Source organism: Somniosus microcephalus, chromosome 16, assembly GCF_052327205.1.
Source record: "Somniosus microcephalus isolate GS21.2 chromosome 16, FLI_Smic_1.0, whole genome shotgun sequence".
Lineage (NCBI taxonomy): Eukaryota > Metazoa > Chordata > Chondrichthyes > Squaliformes > Somniosidae > Somniosus > Somniosus microcephalus.
Genome location: NC_141002.1, coordinates 58,435,718 through 58,459,280, shown reverse-complemented (window position 1 = coordinate 58,459,280; position 23,563 = coordinate 58,435,718). Strand labels below are relative to the sequence as shown.

Genomic DNA, 23,563 nt, shown 5'->3' with positions numbered 1-23,563 from the left:
TCTACGGAACATCGGGAGAAGGTGGCTCTACTACGGAAAAAGGAGGAAGAGAAGGAGGAACTGCGCATGCAGCTGGCAGCTGACAGTGGAGCCCAGAGAGTCTCCAAGAAGCAGAAAAGGAAAAGTCGAAACAGAAGATGACCCATCTGAACCATTATTACCTCTACCAGATCACACACGTGGTCCCTCCGAACGGAGCCAATTCAGTTCGGAAGTTCAAACTGTTAAATCCATGGAAGGACTATTGAATGAGTCACTCCAGCAACGTGAACCGACTACACCACAGAGATTGAATCTGTGAACTGTTTTCCGCAGAGACTGAATCTGTGATCTGTTTTGACATGAAGTTATCTATGTATCTATGTTATTCTGTTATGTAAACCTGAAGTTATATATGTATATAGGTTATTACGTTATGTTAAATGGGGAGATGACTGTAAAGCTAAGAAGGGAGGAATGTTGTGTATGTAATATGTGTGCTACTTTGAACCTATGGACAGGACTGCACTGCTTGTAGGGCGTAGTGATACGCAGTACCACTCCTGGCCATGGGGTATAAGTAGTACTGTGGGTACTGATCACCCCTCAGTTCCCGCCTGTGGGCATGAAGTAAAGACCTACGTGCAGTCCCTACCTCCAACCAGTAAAGACCTGTTTGAGTTATACGTTTAAGTCTTTGTGTTAATTGTTCAATACAATACACATACTTAACAAGTCTGGTGAATCTTCGCTGCACTCCCTCCATGGCAAGAACATCCTTCCTCAGATAAGGCGACCAAAACTGCACACAATACTCAAGATGTGGTCTCACCAAGGCCCTGTACAACTGCAGCAAGACATCCTTGTTCTTGTACTCGAACCCTCTCGCTACCAAGGCCAACATACCATTTGCCTTCTTAACCGCCTGCTGCACCTGCATGCTTACCTTCAGCGACTGGTACACAAGGACACCCAGGTCTTGTTGCACTTCCCCTTCTCCCAATCTATTGCCGTTCAGATAATAATCTGCCTTTGTGGCGGAGACCACATAGGGACAGTAACACAATTCACTATGTATAGCCAATGTTGTTATCGCTCCACATTATGTACAGAACTTGGTTGGGTTATCGGGGCAGGATCCCTTTAAGAGTCGTCGATTGTGTGATGACGTCATAGCCCTGCGACGAGGCCAAGTCCCTGAGTCCATGCGGAGAGTTAATAAAGCTAACACGCGTTTTTCTTTGCTGCTATGAAAGTCTCGCAGTCTGTTTATTTCCAGCGACTCCTACATTGGTGACCCCGTTTCTCTTTTGGACGTTTCCAAAGACTTTATCCAAGATGGCGACGAACGCCGTTTCTCTCAAATTACCGGAGTTTTGGGAACGACAGGCTGTCGCTTGCTTCGCCCAGGCCAAGGCTCAATTTGGACTCCGGGACATCACCGCGGACGACACAAAATATTATTACGTCGTCTCTGCTCTCGGCAGCTCCACCATGGCCAGAGTCGTGAGCCTGCTCGAGGACCCCCCGGAGCACCACAAATTTGCGACGCTGAGAACGCACCTCCTAGAGACTTTTGGACTAACTGAACCCGAGCGCGCACGCCAGCTTCTCTCTCTACCCGGGCTTGGCGACTCCAAGCCCTCAGAACTGATGGACCACATGTTAACCCTCCTGGGCAAGCACAAGCCGTGTTTCCTCTTCAGGGAACTGTTCCTACAACAGCTGCCAGGGCAGGTACGGTTGGCTTTAGCCAACTCTCATATTAGTGATTTCCGTGCCCTGGCCAAGGAGGCCGACAAATTTTTCTCCGCCGGGCAACAGTACTGCGTGGCCATGCGGGGCCCTGCCCCCACCGCCACAGCCCAACGGCAGCAGCACCCAAGCATGTGCTTCTACCACGCGCAGTTCGGCCCCAACGCTAAGAAGTGCCGGCCCCCGTACAGCTTTACCGCGTCGGGAAACGCGAAGGCCCACTCATTAGGTACCATGGCTGTCGGCCGTTCAGGTAGTCTGTTATTCATTATGGACACTGACTCTGGACGTCGTTTCCTCTGCGACACGGGTGCCCAGGTGAGCATCCTGCCCACGTCAACCATAGACATACGGGGGGGGAACCATGGCCCCGCCCTCGAAGCCGCCAATGGCAGTTCCATCCGTACTTTCGGGAAACGGAGCGTGGCACTGTGTTTTGGCGGGCAGCGTTTCGCTTGGGACTTTGTTACAGCGAAAGTGTCCAACCCCCTTCTCGGCGCTGACTTCTTCTGCACCAATGGCCTTTTGGTGGACGTCAAGAACCGACGTCTCGTCAACGCTGAGACTTTCAGTTCGCTCCAATGTTCGCTAAGTGGTTCCGGCACAACGAAGTTGTCCAGCGCACTCTCGGCCTCTGACGAGTTTTCCCGCCTCCTCGCCGGGTTCCCGGACCTCACGAAGCCCACTTTCTCGTCCGCCGCCACCAAGCACGGGGTAGAACACCACATCCCGACCACCGGTCCGCCTGTCTACGCCCGCGCTGGGCGCCTCGACCCGGGGAAACTCGCCATCGCTAAAGCTGAGTTCGACACGATGGAGCGCCTCAGCATCATTCGCCGGTCGAACAGTCCGTGGGCCTTGCCTCTCCACATCTCCTACACCTTCCTGTTTTTGCGCCAAAGTGGATAACCTCACATTTATCCACATTATACTGCATCTGCCAAGCTTCTGCCCAATCACCAAACCTGTCCAAATCATACTGGAGTTTCTCAGCATCCTCCTCACAACACACACGCCCACCCAGCTTTGTGTCGTCTGCAAACTTGGAGATATTACATCTAGTTCCCTCGTCTAGATCATTTATATATATTGTGAATAGCTGGGGAATAAGCATTTATCAGCACTGCACCTTGCCAAACAGCAGGAAACTAAAACCAGTGCTAGGATGCAGGCTCAAAGACTGTAGGTACAGTTAAGTGGTTCACAATTAATCAATGGCAGAACTACAAAACAACTCAGTCACATGGTCATCAGCGGCCATTGCTAAGAAAGCACAACAACAAAAAAAGGATCGTTATTTGTGGTCCAAGAAAAATCAGTTCAAACTGCTCAGTGCTATCCCTATTTGTCACATCATTCCTTAATAATGTGGTTAACAGGGACCAGTTAGCAGCAGCTATCATGAACCAATGACAGATACAAGTTTTCAGTGCCTTTGTTCCCAAGGACCAATCATTGCACAGAAACCAGGGAGCTCTTGCTCTTTTATTCAAAGAATCAGCGGAAAGCGGCGCGTTACGTCACATGATCGGCCTTATTGTAGTCACGTGGTTGCCAGGGAACCAAGGCAGCGCAGTTACCGCAGACCAATCACACCTGACATTTCTTCCCATCACATTGCCCGCATAGACCAATCACAGCATTCAAAAGTAGCGACCAATACTGGCCGGCAGAGGATCACGTGGCTTCCAGGGACCAATGAATTCTTACAGCAAACAGATGCCTCCCAACCCGCCCAGAACCCTGTTACATAATCAACTGCAGCCAATGAGATTGCTAGAAAGAGAGCAGACTGTCATATGATCAGTATTGGCTCAGTAGTTACTTTGTGTTGGTGTCTATCAAGCGAGCCTGTTATAGAAGGGAGCGGAGGTTGTCTCTCAGCTCCGAGTACCAGGCTCTGTAACACCTGCAGTCCCGCCACACGAGGTTGGGATGTAGTTTAGAGGTTCAGGGATTCTTTTCCCTCTTGTAAATCATTTTGAGGTTGGGGGTCAGGTTGGCTACCAACAGTCACACATCTTTTCCCATCTCATATACAGTCAATGCGAGCTACCCCACATTCGAGGGATTTGCAATTAAACGAGACAGTCATCAGAAGAAAATAAAAAGAGAAAATGCTGGAAATACTCAGCAGGTCATGTAGCATCTGTGGAGAGAGAAACAGAGTTAACGTTTCAGGTCGATGACCTTTCGTCAGATCTGGAAAAAGTTAGAGATATAGGCCTAGAAATTGGGTATAGCCCCGCTTGAGGCGTTAGAACTGGCGATGCGCTAAGTTTATAGCCAGACGAGAGCTATCCGCGCCTGGGGTGATATTGGGTTGCATCGCCCCCAAAGGGGATTCAGGCGCTAAATCAGCCGTTGCACGGTGCTCTTAAGGCGCAAAAGGTCAGGCGCTACTCAATTTCGACGCAGACGGGCGCAACGCAGGTGAACTCAATTACGGCAAAGCACGAGACCTGCAGGCGCCGGCCGGCTCTTAAAGGGGTGGGTCAGTCAGACTGAGCTTCAACACCCAACGCCCTGTAGGCCTCAGATTCGGCGCTCACCCTTGTCTGGCGGTACAAAGTTCATCATTATGGAGAAGGTTAGGCAGAGAGCAGAGCGCTTCAGCACTGAGGCTCTGGACCAATTGGTGGCTGCAGTTGAACACCGTCGACAGGTGCTGTACCCGGATAATGGCAAGAGGCCAAATCAGAAGGCTTACTGACGATCTTGGAGGGAGGTTGCTGTGAGGGTCAACTCCAGCAGCATGGCGACCAGGACCCCTGTTCAGTGCAGGAAGAAATTCAACGACCTCACACGGATCGTTAGGGTGAGTGATGGTTTACCAAACTTGTTCTTCCCTCCATCTGCAGCTGACTTCGGGCACCCTGCTGCAATGATGCGCCACTGGCCATCTGTCAGTATGCACCCATGCCCCTTTCTGGGCAGACACATGGACAGATGTCTCAAGGCCTCATGTAAGGGCTCTTGCACAATGGGGGGCATGCGATGATGTCTCAAGGCCTCATGTAAGGGCTCTTGCACAATGGGGGCATGCGAGGATGTCTCAAGGCCTCATGTAAGGGCTCTTGCACAATGGGGGGCATGCGATGATGTCTCAAGGCTTCATGTAAGGGCTCTTGCACAATGGGGGGCATGCGATGATGTCTCAAGGCCTCACGTAACAGAACCTCCCCTTCTTTCCCCTGCAGTCGAAGATGGCGCAGATTAGAAAAGAACAGCGTCGAACCGGTGGCGGACCTGCACAAGTGGTCACTCTCACGGATCTGGAGGAGAGAGTGCACCAGATACTTGGAGGACGTCTGTCTGGTCCAGTGACCACTGCATCTGCCAACCCCATTACCGACAGCGAGGGTAAGACTCTCACCTTTTCCACCTGTTGCCTTCCACTTGGTCCCCCCGCCAGCATGCATCTTCAGTGTGCAGCCATGTCAGAGCCATGCCGCAATCTGGCATGCCTTTCAGCAAACCTGTCCTTTTGCTAAAGCCACTCTTCCACCTCCCACTTTCAGATGAAGCAGCACCAACTCGGGCTCAATGCGCTGAAGCTGCCAGTGCCAGTGCCACCGGAGGCGAGGACCAGGAGGAATCCGGACCAGCCGTTGCAGAATCCGGGGAGCTGAGACATCTGCAGACTGGGGATAGTAGTCCCCTGGAGGGGAGGGGGGGTGGCTCTGAGGATGAACCAGTTGCCGGACCAAGCGGCATGGAGCAACGCAGGGGGGATAGGCAAGTTCGGCCACCGTCTCCCCGCAGGGCAAGGTAGGTCGTCATGACTGCTGCACAGAGTGCAGATGAGGTCCGGCGCCTGGCAGAGATGAACAAACAGGTCCGGGTCAGACACACGGAGCTGATGGCTGCAGTGGAGAAGATGCCTGAGTCAATAGATTCATTGGCTAGGAGTATGTTGGACTTCGGGGCAACAATGGAGAGGACTCTGCAGGGCTTTGGCGCAACAATGGAGAGGTCTCTCCAGGTGTTCGGGGAAACAATGGACATGTCTATCCAGGGCTTCGGGGCCACAATGGACAGGACTATCCAGGGCTTCGGCCCAACAATGGAGAGGACTGTCCACGGCTTTGAGTCGGCAATGGAAAGGACTGTTCAGGGCTTCAGACAATCCCTGGAAAGGTCTGTGCAGGGCTTGTCCGAGGCAGTGGAGCGGTTGGCTCCTGCCTTGTCTGAAGCCATGGGAAGAACTGTCCAGGCCTTCTCCGAAGCACTGGCACCTGGCACACAGGTCCTCACTGTTGCCACGCATTCACTTGCTGGGCTCCTCCACAGCCAGATTGACGCAATGCGATGTCTCACTGCAGCCACCCTCTCTGCATCAGATAGGATCACCCCGGGCCCTTCCACTCCCGTACAAGGCCAGGAATCCGTGGAGCCTGCGATTGTGGTGGATGAGCCGAGCCACTCCCCTCAGATAGCCAGTGTGTCGTCCGACCATGGTGCAGGTGTCCTCTCTCGGCAGGAGAGCATTGCACATGCCAGCGCTGGGACGCCTGCATTGCAGCTGCCACCACCTGCAGGCCACACTGCTCCCAGCCATGCTCAAAGCAAGCATCCCGCGTCCGCACCCTCCAAGCCCAGAGGTCGGCCAGGCCGTGCCTCAGGGGCTTCTGCACTTCCAGACAGTCGGCAAGCGTCCCCCAGCCTTGAGGCCGCCACTGGGGTGCAATTGCGTAGGAGCAGCAGGGCGGGAAGGGGCCGGGCGCGAACAAGAAGTCGTTCTCCCTCAAGGGGCCAGTTGTAGAGGGAGGTGCTGAGACGTTTGTTTGTCCAAATTCACGGACACCCTCACCTGCTGTTATAGGTGCAGATTTTTGTTGAGTTTTGCTGCTTTGCTGAACAGGTCACTTTTATTTTGGCAGTGATGGTTTCTGCTCACTTTACGTTGTTTAGCTGTAATGAAAGACTTTTGTGTCAATAAACAGAAGTTTAAATGTTGCTTGGTGCATGTGACTACTTTCAGTGATGCTGGCATGCAGAGGCCCTCAAACATCCAAAGTGCCCATGAGGTAAGACTCTCATCATTCTGCCACAGGGGTGTCGAGACGAGTCCAGAGGAGCCTCTGACGAATGGACCTTCCACTTTCAGCAGCCCTTCCATCTTCCTCCTCCTCCTCCTCCCCCTCCTCCGCCTGCTCTTCCTCCTCCTCCTCCTCCGCCTGCTTGTGCAGGGTCCGAGGGAAGGTAATGAATGGACGCGTTCGCCTATAAAGGGCATCTGTCACTTGCCGGATGCAACAGCGGACTGCAGCCTGAGCGACAGTCGCATTGTCCCCAATGGCTGACTGAAAGGAGCCGTTGGCATAAAAATGGAGGCCTTCAGTCAGTTTAGCCATCACGGACAGAGAGGTTCTGCAGCGTTCACGCGGCTGCAGATCCTGACCAAGCAGGTGGCACAGATCAGTAACAATGTCCCTCCAGATTCGGAGCCTTTGCAAACACTGCTCCTCCAACATGTCAAGGCTTGTCACCTGCTGCCTAAAGACCCTCGCAGCCTCCCATCGGATTGGCCGACCTCCATTGCCCCTCCTCCTTCTGGACAATCCCGGCCCTCTCTCCCGCCGTCTCTCTGCCCCTTCACAGTGTTGGGCGATGAGGCCGTCGCCCTCCAAACAAGCTCCCATTCGGATGCCAGTTGGTCAAAAGGCTTTTAGGTGTAGTGCTGCAAGTGCTTCGGACAGGGTTGAAGGTCCCAAGTACTGTAAAGCTCAAATCCCAGAACTCTGCTCCACATTAGCTCGCCAACTCTCTCCAGCAGCGATCGCAATGAGCAGGCCAAGTGGCAGAAGATTCTGCACTAGAGCTGTCCCCTTTAAATAGCGCCGCCCTACTCCGAGAAGGGCCTGTTAGCCCTCCTTCGAACTGTCACTAATAGCGCTGGGCGCTAAGGCTCCGGGCGCCACCCAATATGCGCTCAGGCACTCCTAAAAGGCGTTGCACACTGAAATGACGTCATGAGCCGTTTGCGCTCGCGGGCGCACGCAAACACTTAGCGCAGGCGCTAAATGTATAGTCAATTTCTGAGTTGGTGCTATCCTCATAGCGCTCGCCCCAACATAGGGCTTCGCCCCAATTCTAGGTCTCTTTAGGCGCTCAGCGCCGGCGCTACCAACCCAATTTCTCGGCCATAGGATTTAAGGAAGTGCAGAGGCAGGGAAGGAGAGGGGGAAAGTGTTGTGTATGTACCTTTAAGGGGAGAACTACTTTTTACAGCTCCTGTATACTGTAGTACTGGCAGTGACCACACCTGTATATAAACCCTGAGTAGGGATCTGTACGTTTAGCTTTAGAGTAACCCTCATCCAGTAAACACCTGTTGATTGTTCCTGCAGTCTCATGTCTAGTTATTGAAGGACACACAACATTAAAATACACGGATCTAACAGTGGCGACGAGGCAGATTCGAACCTACCTGCAACTCTGCATTACCTCCCAGGGATTCGCTCCTGGAGAACAGTGGAAGAAAGTTGAGGCCAGAAGCACGGGCGTCGACCACGGGCAACCGCCCAGTCATCCAGCAGAGATTTGAGCATCGCAGGGGAGGCTGTTGAGAGCTGGGCTTGGTTCTCCAGTCACGGTGGTCCAGCGAAACGGGCTGGCAACAGGTACGGTGCAGACCCTTCCCGGACAGCGGTGGCTAGAGCCGACCGACGGCACAGAAAAGGCCGAGCAGCATCGACGGGAGAAGAGAGAGGGTAGAGTGCACAGGGCGCAGCCGGTGTTCAGGGCCGAACGGCATCAACGGGAGAAGAGAGAGGGTAGAGCGCACAGGGTGCAGCCGGTTTTCAGGACCGAATGGCGTCGATGGGAGAAGGGAGAGCGTGGGAAAACGCCATTTTGAGCCGCAGCGGAGAAGAAGGGAGAGCGCGGGAAAACGCCATTTTGAGCCGCAGCGGAGAAGAAGGGAGAGCGCGGGAAAACGCCATTTTGAGCCGCAAGAAGAAGGGAAAGCGCGGGAAAATGCCATTTTGAGCCAGTCTAACCACACCCAGGGATGCCGAAGAGTGGCAGTATCACAGCGTTCGACAATGAAGTCGAAGATTGGACGACATATGTCGAACGCATAGAAGTGTACTGCAAGGCGAATGAAGTGCCGGATGAGAGGAAAGCGCTGGTATTGTTGAATTCCATGGGTGCAAAAACGTATGGCTTACTGCGAAACCTAGTAACCCCAGAGAAGCCAGTGGACAAGGATTTTGGAAACATGGTGTCAATCCTACAGAACCACTTAAACCCCACACCGCTGCTGATAGCAGAAAGATTTAAGTTTCACAAAAGGAACCAGCATAAAGATGAAAGTAATGCTGAGTATTTAACGGAACTGCGCAAGCTATCGAAACACTGCCAGTTTGGAACGGGACTAGCAGATACTTTAAGGGACAAGTTTGTGTGTGGGCTTCAAAGTGAAGGAACACAGAAACGGCTTCTATCAGAAAAGGATCTTACGCTGGACAAGGCTTTCAGCATGGCAGTATCACATGAAGCAGCCGCACGGGGCGCTGCAGAGATACAACGGAGACCGCAAGAATATGGCACAAATGAAATGTCATACGGAACAGTGAAGTGCTATCGCTGCGGCAGAACAACACACGACCATAATGATTGCTGGTTTAAGGGCAAAGTGTGCAAACAGTGTGGAAAAGTAGGACACATAGCAAGAGTCTGCAGGTCGGGAAAGAAAACCAGCAGCAAGAAATCTCCACAGGAGAAGTACAAGAAGGTACATAAGGTGACGGACAGTAGTTCAGACGAACAGAAAAGTGATACAGACTCCGGAAGCAAGGAGCTGGGTTGTCTGAAACTACATAAGGTGATCCAAACGGAGGATCATCAAACTATCTGGGTCACGCTCAAGATAGCTGGAGTCCAAGTGAAAATGGAATTGGACACAGGATCAGCCCTAACAGTTATAAACCGAAGGGACTACAAGCGGCTATTCTCACATATACACTTGAGAGATACAGAGATTGTCTTGAAGACGTACACGGGGCAAAAAGTCTACCTCAAAGGAAAAATAAGGGTGAACGTTGTATATAACGGTAAGGAAACACCAAAAATGGACCTATATGTATTGCCAGATGGAGGACCACCACTACTAGGACGTGAATGGATCCGGAAGATACAGCTAGATTGGCATTCCATACAAGCACTGACTGTAGATGCCGAAAAGGATGATGACGCCACACCTGGACGACTGTCAAAAATGCTAACTGACGCACAAGAAGTGTTCCAGGAGGGACTTGGAACACTAAAAGGCATAACAGCGACGATCAAAATAGAGGAAAATGCAAGCCCAAAGTTTTTTAAGGCCAGACCGGTGCCTTATGCGATCCGCCCAGCCGTCGAAGCAGAGCTGGAAGGTTTGGAACTTTCAGGAGTACTGTCCAAAGTGGACTGGAGCGAGTGGGCCACACCCATCGTTCCTGTAATGAAGAGGTCATTGAGTAATACGCCTGGGGAACCAAAGAAAGTTCGCATCTGTGGGGACTTTAAGGTGACAGTGAACCCAGTCCTTCACACGGTACAATATCCGCTTCTGCGGATTGAAGATATTTTCGCCTCGCTATCTGGAGGGAAACGCTTCACTAAGATTGATCTGGCCCAGGCGTACCTGCAAATGGAGGTAGAAGAAGCCTCGAAACAGTACCTCACGATCAACACTCAAAGGTCTCTACCAATACAACCAGCTGGTGTTCGGGGTAGCATCAGCTCCGGCTATTTGGCAAAGGGCAATGGATCAAGTCCTGCAAGGGATTCCAGGGACCCAGTGTTATTTGGACGACATCCTGGTCACGGGCGAAAATGACAGTGCTCACCTTGCCAACCTGGAGCAGGTGCTCACTAGATTGAAGGAATATGGGCTCCGAGCAAATCGCCACAAATGCAAGTTTTTCCAGAAGCAGATCTCGTATTGTGCCCACGTTATTGATGAAGAGGGGTTACATAAGTCCCCTGAAAAGATTGAGGCAGTAGTCAAGGCTCCAGCACTGGAAAATGTGTCACAACTGAGGTCGTTCCTCGGGCTGGTGAACTACTACCATAAGTTCTTGCCGAATTTGTCTACAGTGCTACACCCACTGAACACCCTACTGCAAACGGGGGTACCATGGAAGTGGAATGACGAATGTAAACGAGCTTTCCAGAAGTGCAAAGAATTGATCACATCAAAAGAGGTGTTAGCTCATTTCAACCCAGCACTACCAATTCGGTTGGCGTGTGATGCATCACCATATGGCATTGGAGCGGTGCTGTCGCACAAGTTCCCGGACGGCTCGGAGAGGCCGGTAGCCTTTGCGTCTCGGTCACTAACCTCAGCCGAGCGTAACTACGCCCAGATTGACAGGGAGGCCCTCAGCCTAGTGTGGGGAGTGAAAAAGTTCAACCACTATCTGCACGGGCAGAAGTTCACCTTGCTGATGGACCACCAACCACTTGTCTCCATCTTTAATCCAAAGAAGGGCGTGCCGGTGATGACTGCGCAACGGCTACAAAGATGGTCCCTTTTTCTAGGGGGGAACCAATATGAAATCGAGTATAAGGGCACGAAACAGCATGGAAACGCTGGTGGGCTATCACGCCTGCCACTGCCTACTGCGGAGGAAGCACCAGCAGTGGACCCTGTCGAAATATTTCATTCGACTATAATTGAACGCTTGCCAGTAACTAACGCTGATATAGAGGAGACCCGAAATGACCCGACACTGTCTCGGGTATATGACTTGACGGTGAAGGGATGGCCAACACATGGCAACTCACTGTTGCCAGCATTCTCATCCAGAAGAGAACAGCTGTCAGTATGCCAGGGAACCTTGATGTGTGGATCCCGAGTGGTAATTCCACCCAAGTTAAGGGAGAGAGTGCTCAATGAGCTTCACGAAGGCCATCTGGGAGGGGTGAAAATGAAAAGCCTTGCTAGGGCTTATGTGTGGTGGCCGGGGATCGATCAGCAAATCAAGGATTTGAAAAAGAGCTGCTCAGGATGCCAGAAGGTCCAAAATGCACCACCACATGCCCCTCTACACCCATGGGAGTGGCCCTCATCTCCATGGCAACGGGTGCACATTGATTTTGCTGGTCCATTCATGGACTCAATGTTTCTAATAGCCGTGGATGCGCACTCGAAATGGCCTGAGGTGATCAAAATGTCGTCCACCACCACGGAGAAAACTATTGCAGTCCTACGGACCATATTTGCCAGGAACGGCTTGCCAGAGCAGATTTGCTCTGATAACGGACCACAGTTTGTGTCCGAAGAGTTTCAAAGATTCATGAAAAGGAATGGGGTAAGGCATTACACATCCGCCCTGTATCATCCAGCCACAAACGGATTGGCTGAGAGGTTCGTACAAACCTTTAAGAAACCAGTAAGGGCCATGTGCGATGACGACATTCCATTGCAGCATAAGGTGGACAATTTCCTGTTAGCCTACAGAAATGCGACACATGCAGTCACCAACCAGACCCCGGCCATGATGTTCTTTAACCGAAGGTTGAGATCTCGTCTGGATTTGCTCAGACCAAGTGTACAAAGAGATGTTGAGAATAAGTAATTCCAGCACATCAATGAGAAGCCGACAAGGAGCTTCAATGTAGGGCAACCAGTCTTGGCCCGCGACTACCGAACAGAGAAATGGCAACCAGGAACGATATGCAGACGGCAGGGGCCACTAATGTACACAGTGGATGTTGGGGAGAACATTGTGAGACGCCATGTCGACCAGATCCTAGAGTCACAGGAACGAGTCAACCCCATGCCTCGCGCACCTGGTGATGAACCCGACATATAGATAGCATCTACCCCAGAAACAGTAGCATCGAAAGCTGATGAACCAACTGACGACAGGGGGCCTCCGCACCAAGAACAAGACACTCAGGAAAGGCGCTATCCAGAAAAGATCAGGAAGCCGCCCCAAAGACTGAATTTATAAATGGACTATTTTCAGTTAATGTGCATGTTAAAAGTGTTAATTGTTAAATGAATGTTATGGTACTGTCAATCTAAAAGGGGAGGAATTGTAGTGTATGTACCTTTAAGGGGAGAACTACTTTTTACAGCTCCTGTATACTGTAGTACCGGCAGTGACCACACCTGTATATAAACCCTGAGTAGGGATCTGTACGTTTAGTTTTAGAGTATCCCTCATCCAGTAAAGACCTGTTGATTGTTCCCTGCAGTCTCGTGTCTAGTTATTGAAGGACACACATTAAAATACACGGATCTAACAGAAAGAACAAGAGGGAAGGTCTGTGATAGGGTGGAAGGGAGCAGAGATTAAATGACGTATGATTGTACAAAGCAAACAGAGATGGTAATGTGACAAGAAACAAAAGATGGGTCTAGAAGAGGTCATCAGATGATGTCAGTTTGAGGAGCGGTGGTAATAGAAGGGCATGTTTTCCCTGTCAGTGATGCTTTAATTTCTGCCCGAGTAATTTTGATACCGATGGATAAATGTCAGAAAATATACCCTATTGTAGGAACTGGGGTTCCTAGCCAAAGAATTGAGATCGACTCAGAAAATCAAAAACAATAAAATTTAATGAACAAACGAAGCTGTACAGGAAACAGTAGGATACAATGCAAATAGGTCTGGTCTGCTTGAAAGCCTCTCTGGAACTGCTAGAAGGTTCCGAGCTCAACTGCTAGCAGGTTCCGAGCGCTACTGCTAGAAGGTTCCGAGCTCCGACGTCATGACATCATCACGTTCTTCCCGCCGTTGAGAGATCACATGACGGACGGCATGACGTCATCACGTGGAGTACAGGAAAGAAGCCCTAGTACAGTTAAGATACATTAAAGGTGCAGCCCCCAGCTGTAAAAGGAATTATATACAATTGTCCGTAATCCTCTGGTGGTTCCGCCACACTATACTGTTTTAAGAAATCTTGTGTGAGTTCCAATTATGTGTAGTTAGAAGAGGCCCCATCGCACCTTTTTTTCCACCTAGGCTGCCTTTACCATCTTGAAATTGTGAAATGAGGGGCGGGCAGTTACAGAGACAGCAAAGCAAGAGGAGCAGAATAACAGACAATGAGGGAAAGACTTGCATTTATATAGCAACTTTCACACTTCGGGACGTCCCAAAGCGCGATAGTCAATTAAATACTTTTAAGCGTAGTCACTGTTGTAACAGAAGGCAGCCAATTTGTGCACAGCAAGACCCCCATTCCTAAACATAGCAACTGACCAGATCATGTGTTTTAGGGACGTTGGTTGAGGGCTAAATATGGGCCCAGACACCTGGTTGTTTGGAGTCTTATTTCTATCAAAATTACTAAAATAGAAACTAAGTGTTTAATAGGTGAATAGTACAGGCTTGTGACAGGGAAAACATGACAAAAGGTCAAGTGCTATGAATGGGAAAACTTTTATTACAGCGCCACAGACAATTACAAATGTAACAGCGGTATGGACGCATTTAACATTGAAAAGTCTGTAGTTGTTTATAGGTGGTAGGACATCAATTTATGTTTTAACACTTTGGGATAGTTTCTGCTCCTGTACGTAGTAATATCAGTGCAATCCAGGTGGAATTAGCTGAACCAGAGCAAAAGATCGGGGAAATTAAAGCGTAAGTGATTTACGCCCAAAAACAATTATGCTCGAGTTTCCGCAATCTTTTATGCCGGTTCAAGAATCAAGCAATTTGCCCAATCATGCCCCACCCACAAAACTGGCCACATCCCCAGGTCGACATGGCGGGTTTTCGCCGATTGCGCTGGTTAGGGAAGGCTTTTCAAATTGCACTCATTTTCTTAGTCGCAAAGGCACTAGTAGGCACATTTTTTTAATTTTCTCACATCAAAAAATATTTACTTTACTAAGAAACAACTAGTGCACACCTACAAAAGTAGTAAACGGTTCAGTATAGTTATGTAAGTAATTTTCAGTGATTTTAAATCAGGTTACTCACACGTGGCGGACTCGACACTTTTTTAAAAAGGTTTGTTTGTGATAAACCCATTTTCAGCTGTATTAATAAAACTTCACCAGGTTTCCACCCTTAAATACATCAAGGAATACTTTTTAATGGAAAGAAAAAAAATTATATTCTATTACTCTGCCCAATTGCATTGGTTCATCAAACGTTTTATGTTTGATTATGCAAATAATTTTTAATGGAAGTTTGAACAGTAATCTAACCAGCCCATTGCGCCCAAAGCAGGTACTTTACCCCTTTGATCTCGTATATTTTTGAATTTGCTGTGCTTTTTCCACTCCACTGTAGGTCATGTTGTTGGGATTTTTTAGTATTAGAACTTCGACTTCTCCAAACACACTTTATTCATGCTCACAGCAACAAAATAGTTTCCAAGAGCAGATTGTGGTTTATGTTATCCAAAATGACAAATCTTGTGCATGGGGAAAATGGCCTAGCAACCCACAAGAGTTAACAATTATTCTTTTGAGTTATACATTGCAATGTAGTAGAAAGCCAGCATATTATCCTGATTGCTCTGATAAATGGAAAAAACACCTGCTTACAGTTCATATATGGCAGGTTAAACTTTACTGCAAGAAATAAATGTATACAGGTGGAAGAAAAATCAGCAAAGACCAAAACTGTACTTAACTTTCACCAACACTAAAAACCAAATTAAGTTTGTTGCAAAGCCCTTTAACTGGAACTTGGGATAATGTAACATGGGTACTTAATCTCCAGGGAGCTGCTTTGATGTAATTCCATTCTAAGTGAATATAGTAAAAAGTAATTTACTTGGTCTCAGCAGCATCTAAACTCATCAAAGAACAAAAGCAGATCTGCCAGTGTCTGCGAAGCCCAAGCTCTTTTTCAACAGCCCATTAAATCAGTATTATTTTCATTGCTACAGGTGGATGAGAAGTCGAATACACCTCCCTGGGTCATCTCGTGAGTTGTTTATCATGTCAGGCTAGAGGCAAAGCCCAAAGGAATTTTACACCCTGGTAGGCCACCCAACTCGGTGAACCATACATCAACATTGTATGCCATCAAATGCCACACCTCCAAATTTCTGTTCCATCAAATGTAATTACTCCAGTCATAAGTTGCTCTGCCTACAGCATTAAGCTAAAATAACAAAAGGGAAACTTAGTGTGCCTTTCATTTTAAAATCGCAGAATGCTGGCCTAGATAGAATTTAAATTAAATTCAGAAGCTTCATTTTGTTAAGAGGCAAAAATCAGGGCTGCCCCTGTGCCAATAGCAAGGGCTGGCACTCTCATTTTAACAGGAATCCTATACAAGCACAAGGATCCTGGTTGACAGCATAATTGGGTGGGGGACACAAAAATCCAACGATGCAGCAGCAGCTAAAGGATTGCCCATTAAAGGGGAGGAGAGTTTTTGCTGTTACTAAAGTTCTGCTTCCAAGAAGGTGAAGAGATTTGATAGAGGTGTTTAAAAGCTTGAAGGGTTTAGATAGAGTGAAGAGAATCTGTTTCCAATGGCTGAAGGTCAATAAGAGGGTACAGATTTAAGGTAATTGGCAAAAGAACCAGAGGTGACATGAGGAAAAACTCCCCCCCCCCGAACGAGTGGTTAGGGTTTGGAATGCACGACCGGATCGGGTGGTGGATACATATTCAATAGTAGCCTTCAAAGGGGAATTGGATAAATACTTGGAGAAAAAAATTGCAGGCATATGGGGAAAAGAGCAGAGGAGTGGGATTAACTGGATTGCTCTTCGAAAGAGCCGGCACAACCCCACTAGGCTGAATGGCCTCCTTCTGTGTTATACGATTCTATAAGGGAAACAGTGATTATGCAAAAAAAATTGGATGGGAGAAAAAAAAAATCACCTGGCCAGAAATGCAAGAAAACAGCTGTTTACTGAGAATATCTTGAAGGTTCTGCTGTAGAAGCTGTATCAAAGGCAGGTGGACCCACCTTGGAACAGAATTACCACCCTCTTGTCAAAGCTGCCTGGACGGAGGCATCGAGAATGATTGGAGCTTCCGAAGTCCATAAGCCCAAATGGCACAGAGGGTGCTGTTAATGCTGAAGGATGTGTAACAAATGCCAAGAACACTGCACATTAAGGGCCAAAGTTTTGGCTGAAAGCATAAGCCATAAAAAACTACCTTGCGCATAATGTGAAGTACTATTGTAAGAATTTTTTTTTCCACGTTTGAACTTCATTAAAGAACTGATTACAGGTAAAGTCTTCATTTTAACACAATGTCTTATCAACTGGATTTATTTAACAAGTGCATTTTGGAAAAGTGCAAGACATTTTCGACACAGATTTCACAAATTTTAATAAACTAATGGAGTCTATACATCTGCAATGCAGAGAAAAGTCTCTGTACACTAATATTGCACACTTGACAGTACGCAGTTCTTTACCTGCGATTTTCAAGACAATGAAATGAGGTAATCAAATTTTATAAATTCTGTACACTAATCAAATGACACAAAGGGGAGAAAAACAAGTGATCAAAATTCAGGATATAACTAAGAAAATGTACCACTTAGCAGATGAAAGATACAAGTTTGCTAAACATCCAGAGTACAGCTTAGCAGGAGAACAGTTAATCATTGTCATTTAAGAATCACTTCATTTTGTTAGTTATTCGATGTTGGCTACTGAATATTACAAAAGCCTACAAGAAACTGAGGTATAGTACTTTTCCTCATCTACCACACTTTCCAAAGTAGGTTTTTTATAATAATCACACAAAGCATGCAGTGGGTTGTATTTTGTAAAGATCTTTGTATTATTGTTGTCACTCATAACCCAAGAAAGTTAAGGCATAGCTTGAAATTAAATTCAAAGCACTATATAAAAAGAAGCAACTTTATTTAGCACCAATAGAATTATGTGCCCTGTACTTTGATGAGCTTTGCAGGATTAATAGTTTGAAAATAAATATTTAAAGACTTATCACATTATGTACATTAAAGTTAACAAATTTTAACTAAATGCTGTGATTCTCCATCCTAACACAAAATGTACAAGTTTACAGTTCAGATTCAAACTTGATACATTCCTTGCATTATATATGCCTTCTCAGTATTTTTTTTTTTTTTTTTAAACCAAAGCCTGAAAAGTCAGAGCAACACAATAAAGCCAAATTAGATGCAAGTCTATAGACATTTAAACAGAAAAACAAAAGCAATAAATAAGGCATGGGCTCAGCACTGATACTGTAGAAACTGAATTATTCATGGTGGATTCGAAGATACCACATAGATCATATTAAGAAACTGATAGATAAGCTAGTAAATCACAGCACGCTGCCTTAATTAGCCATGGCAAGATACAAGATCTGTCCTCAAATAAAATTAAAAGCATCCCATACATTGGGATTAAACAAATGCAATCATGTTACAGAATAACCTGCTTCACCATTATTTCATTTAAACCTGTTACTTTACCTCCTGCGCTAGCTCATACATCAATTATTCTTACTATTGCTTTCTGTTTAAACAGTGTGTGCTTAGAATTACTAAGCCTGAAAGTGGATACTGTAACAGCCAAGTACAGTTTCTAAATGGAATTAGTCCATTGCACTCAATAAATTTCTAAAGGTTCACAAAAACTAACAGGAAAACATTATTTTTGTGCAAGTCAGCTCAGCTATTGCCTTTCTTGACCTTCTGCATGGGAAACGAGCCATGACATATAAAAGTGGTCAAGTAAATCATGCTGTTACATTTATGTACATTTAGCAAGTTTACGGCACTGAACAGTCTGTATATGTGGTGACCATGTTTCCTCTGCGCTGTGTGACAGTCCTGCAGTGCTGCTTCCCAGTGCTTTGAAACTTCTCAGTTCTCACTGTGTGTTTGTGTGTGCTGCCAAAACTGCTGAAGGTGAACATCTTTTCCATGTCTTCAAATACGTCATCGAACAACCCACCTCCAAAAGGAAACTGTCTATCGCCAAAGGAATACCGGTGTGCATTTTGTGCCTCCTGGTGTGCCCTGAAGTGACTATCAAAATGTTTCTTGTGATGTGCTCTGTGGCCAAAATCAAAGTCAAAATCTTTAAGGAAATCATCAAAGTTGAAATTGAAAGAATGGGGGCGATGGCCACCACTGCCAGCATTGAAAAACTGATGACCCATGTGATCGTATTCTTTCCTTTTCTTCTCATCCAAAAGGGTTTCGTATGCTGCAAAAAAGCTAATCTCAGTTGTAAAGCAGAAAATGACAACTTGCATTTATATAGCACCATTAACATAGAAAAAAAGGACGATAAACTAAAAGAGGGCGACATTAGGAAGGGTGAACAAAGTCTTGCTCAAAGACGTGGGTTTTAAGGAGGGTTGCAAAAAGGAAGAGAGGGGTGTAGAGATGTCCAGCAAGGGAATTTCATAGCATGCAAATTAAGCTCCCGAAGGCACGGTCACCAATGGTGCGGTGAGGGGACTGCACAAGAGTCCATAGTCAGAGGAACGGGGAGTTTTTTTTGTGTATGGCGGGGGGGGGCTGTCAAATGTTAGATAATATGGGGAAAGGCCACGAAGCACAAGGATGAGAATTTTAAATTGGAGGCATAGGGGGAGCAGGAGTAAATGTAGGTCAGCAAGAAGTGATAGTTAAGCAGGACCTGGTGTGGGATAGATACAGGCAGCAGATGGGCTGTAGTTCATGGGGGATGGAAAACAGATCAGGAGAGCATAGGAGTCTGGAGATGACAAAGGCATGGAAGGTGGTTTCAGGGATAGGCTGAGACAGGGTGGTGATGGGCAATGTTAGAGGTGGAAGTAGGTTGTCTTTCTAACAAGAGTCAGAAGCTCAGCTCAGGATTGAAGACGTTGAGGTTGTGCACAGTCTGGTGCAGCCTGAGATAGTAACCGGTGAGGGGGATGGATTTGTTGGCAAAGGCACAGAGTCTGAAGTAGAAGCTGAAGACGATGGCTATACTCTTCCCAATGACTGGAAACTAAAAGTATAGGCAGACCAATTATATAAATGAAAGCACATTAAAAGAACCACATGTAGAAGAGTTGTTTATCACACCCACCTTCTGCAATTTCCCTGAACTTTGCCTCTGCATCTGGATTTTTATTTTTATCCGGATGGTATTTCATTGCAAGTTTGTGAAAGGCCTTCTTGATTTGACGGTCAGATGAATTTTTTGGCACACCCAAAATTTCATAATAATCCTTCTTCGCCAAAATAAATTCAGAAATCATTAGAATACAGACAGCAAAAGCAAAGACAGACTGTGCTGTTGCCATTGTCAAGAAGATTTCCTAGAAAACACAAATGAGATGCATGTTAACGGTACGCTTTAAAAAAAATATACATGTATTTCAACATTTCAATCACACACATTTAGATATGGCAGAGACCCCCCCCCCCCCACCCACTTCAGTCAGGCCCAGAATTTCCTCAATCTCATTTACACTGCCTTCTACGCCGATCGTGCTAACCTGAATATACGCCCAGATTTCCTGGGGGTTCACTTACCTCTGCTGGAATGCAAGAACCAGCATGAAACAAGTACAAATGCAGCACCACCAATAAGAAACATAGAATATAGGAGCAGGAGTAGGCCATTCGGCCCCTCGAGCCTGCTCCGCCATTCAGTGCGATCACGGCTGATCATCCAAATTCAGTACCCTGTCCTTGCCTTCTCCCCATATCCCTTGATCCCTTTAGCCTTAAAAAAAAAAAATCTAACTCCTTCTTGAATATATTTAATGAATTGGCCTCCACTGCCTTCTGTGGTAGAGAATTCCACAGGTTCACCACTCTCTGGGTGAAGAAATTCCTCATCTCAGTCCTAAATGGCTTACCCCTTATCCTTAGACTGTGACCCCTGGTTCTGGACTCCCCGGCCATCAGGGACATCCTTGCTGCATCCAGTCTGTCTAGTCCTGTTAGAATTTTATAAGTTTCAATGAGATCCCCTCTCATTCTTCTAAACTCCAGCGAGTATAAGCCCAATCGACCCAATCTCTCCTCATACGTCATTCCTGCCATCCCAGGTATCAGTCTGGTGAATCTTCGCTGCACTCCTTCCATGGCAAGAACATCCTTCCTCAGGTAAGGCGACCAAAACTGCACACAATACTCAAGGTGTGGTCTCACCAAGGCCCTGTGCAACTGCAGCAAAACATCCTTGTTCCTGTACTCGAACCCTCTCGCTACAAAGGCCACATTTGCCTTCTTAACCGCCTGCTGCACCTGCAGGCGGTTAAGGGTAATACAGGCTGTGATCAACTACCAAAGCACCTCACTCAGTCGCTCATCTCTTCTGCTCCTCCTTCATTATGAGGCAGAGTTATGACCATTGGGATGGCCATTCAAGCTGCTTAGTCCTCCTGTATACATAGCAGGAGGAGGAGGGGTGGGGGCATGGGTGGAGTGAAGAGAGGCAGAAAATGTGGAGTGCAGTCTGACCAGATTTTGGTTAAGTATGTTGCAGAGGACTATGAAAATTTAAAAAAAAAACAGGAAATTGCTATTAGACTCCAGTCGTACTATGCCTACATTTGTGGGCGTAAATATACACCAGCGCATTACTGGTGTAAACGCAGTACACTTGTGCATGCTGGGTTTTTTGCACAGGGAGAGATGGAGCTGTGTACATTAGTGCCAGAGGGTTTCAACAGAATGAGTCTTTGAAGCGATCAAATGATCAAGAAAATCCACACGTATCAATGTTTCAGCTTAAACCAGTTATGCGCAAGTTTCTTCCAAAAGATGCCACATGCGCCAACATTTTTCAGAAAATTCCAGGATGATGTCATAGATAGTAACACATTAATAATAAATATTATGCACACTTCTACAGTTCCTGCATTTATTTGAGGTCAGGAAGTCTTACTGGTCTTGAACTGTGTGATCAACTATACTAAAATATTTTTTTTTTTTTTTTTTTTTTAAAGTAGTCCACACATCATTAACCTAGAGAGCTCCAAAAGCCACTAGCCTAATAAGTGGGAAAAATATTCAATGGTGCTAAGTGAATTATTTGGAACAGAACTTTTGTACATTATCACTTGTCTCATAGGGAAGAGACATCAAAACCTCTGACTCTTTGCATTTTTGGAGCAATCTCCGATACAATGGCATTTTCTATTGAGGTTCATACTCCCAAATGTTTTTAAAATTATAATTCAAAGTTTAAAAACTCCAACATGAATCAGTGTAACACAGTGGAACACCGATAGTTCTGTTGAATATTATTATGGTCTCTTTTCTCGCTCCTCTACAAGGGGAAAATCTCAATCACTGATTTTCTGCATTTCATACTCAAAATTACTTTTTGGGATGTGGGCAACACTGGCAAGGCCACATTTATTGCCCATCCCTAGATGTCCTGAGAAGGTGGCGGTGGGCCTTCTTGAACCACAGAAGTCCTTGCAGTGATGGTGCTCCTACCGTGGCGTTAAGTAAAATGTTAATAGCAATGTTAGTCCCAGATCCCTCTACTGTCAATTGCCCATCTAGCCCTAAGGTAGCCCTAGGAGGCAAAACCCAAAGAATACTCGCACCTAAAGCATCCTATTGTTTTGAGCAGTCTGCCTGGATCACAGGCAATCAAACGTGCACATAAAAATATATGGTTAAAAAAAGACATTAGGGTGACCTTGTATATCTCAATGATTATACAAAGGACCCAATTTAAAATTAACATTTTCTGCTTAGTATTACACTAATAGAGAAGTACAGGCCGAGATTGTAACATACACACCCAATATAACATTAACTGCAATAAACTCCATTGTGCAAAAACGAAGAAAAACAGATGCTGGATGCAATTTGACACGGATAAACTGCAAAAATCACATTTCAATCTCAGAACCATCGGCCAATCGGTGCACCACACATCTTTTTGTGGGACTTCGATAAAGGTGGAGCCGGATGTTTGACAAAAATCCACATCATCATCATACTAATGTAAAGGAATTCCAACAACGTACAATACCTTAAGAGACTAGATGAGGTCATTGATGTAGGAGACACAGTGATTTTAGAGGTGACGATTTTCTTTAAAGATTTCGCGCGGTGATTATGGAAAATGATTTGAGAATTGAAAAGTTGCACTTCCAGCAGCACAGACTGGCATCGTGCAGCATCACATGAATGCCCCTGGAGCTCGGCCGCCGCTGCGGCTTTGAACACTCCTCCCTCCACCTTTAACCATTGATTAACGGTGAGGCTGATCGAGTAAACACAGTAGTGCGTGCTTCTCCGCCGCAGCCTTTCACATAGGAAAAAAACACCCCTAGTTCTTACAAACAACAAACCACCGCGCACAATAAAGAGACACTTAAAAGGCCCAGAACATATTTTCAGAACGAAAATACAAACAAAGCGAATCAATCAGGCAACAACTGGCTGAACCAGAAGATTGTGGCAAGAACGGGGGGGGGGGGTGAGATCTGGAATAAGGCCCGCTCCAATCCCCAGCCTGTCGTTGGCCAGCCCTTGGGCTGCTGGGCACCGGTTCCCCCGCCGACACTCACCGTCACTCCAGCGTTTCCCACTCGGCCGACACTCACCGTCACCCCAGCGTTGCCCCTCCGCCCGACACTCACTGCCACCCCAGTGTTGCCCCTCCGCCCGACACTCACTGCCACCCCAGCGTTGCCCCTCCGCCCGACACTCACTGCCACCCCAGCGTTGCCCCTCCGCCCGACACTCACTGCCACCCCAACGTTGCCCACTCACCGCCGCCGCTCCCACCGCCACCTCCCGCTGACTCGGCGCTCCAGACCCGCTTCCACCACGAATCACTCGCTGATTGGCTGCCTGCAACTCACACGTCAGCGCTCCGAGTCCGGCGCCGTTTGTGACGTCACGTCCGCATCCCAGGCGCCTGCGCAAGCCCCGCCAAGCCTCTCCTCCCGGGCAGCTCTCGC

General features: G+C 47.3%; 1 protein-coding gene across 5 annotated transcripts; it reads right to left on the bottom strand.

Moving 5' to 3' along the window:
* Nucleotides 1-13,276: 13,276 nt before the first annotated feature.
* dnajb9a (DnaJ heat shock protein family (Hsp40) member B9a) lies at nucleotides 13,277-23,552 on the bottom strand. 5 transcript variants are annotated; one of them, XR_015081388.1, is made up of 4 exons: nucleotides 23,373-23,459; nucleotides 19,711-19,942; nucleotides 14,670-18,855; nucleotides 13,277-13,530 (listed from the first exon to the last, which is right to left on the bottom strand). XR_015081388.1 is itself a non-coding variant. In XM_086009114.1 (3 exons), exons 2-3 carry the CDS (start codon nucleotides 19,925-19,927, stop codon nucleotides 18,416-18,418), a joined length of 657 nt encoding a protein of 218 aa, XP_085865240.1. In that variant the 5' UTR covers nucleotides 19,928-19,942; nucleotides 23,465-23,552; the 3' UTR covers nucleotides 13,277-18,415. The 5 variants fall into 5 exon arrangements, 4 of the variants coding, with proteins under 4 accessions (XP_085865240.1, XP_085865238.1, XP_085865239.1 ...); XM_086009114.1 differs by lacking the exon at nucleotides 23,373-23,459 and adding an exon at nucleotides 23,465-23,552 and having other exon boundaries at nucleotides 13,277-18,855; XM_086009112.1 differs by having other exon boundaries at nucleotides 13,277-18,855.
* Between the last annotated feature and the right edge of the window lie 11 nt (nucleotides 23,553-23,563).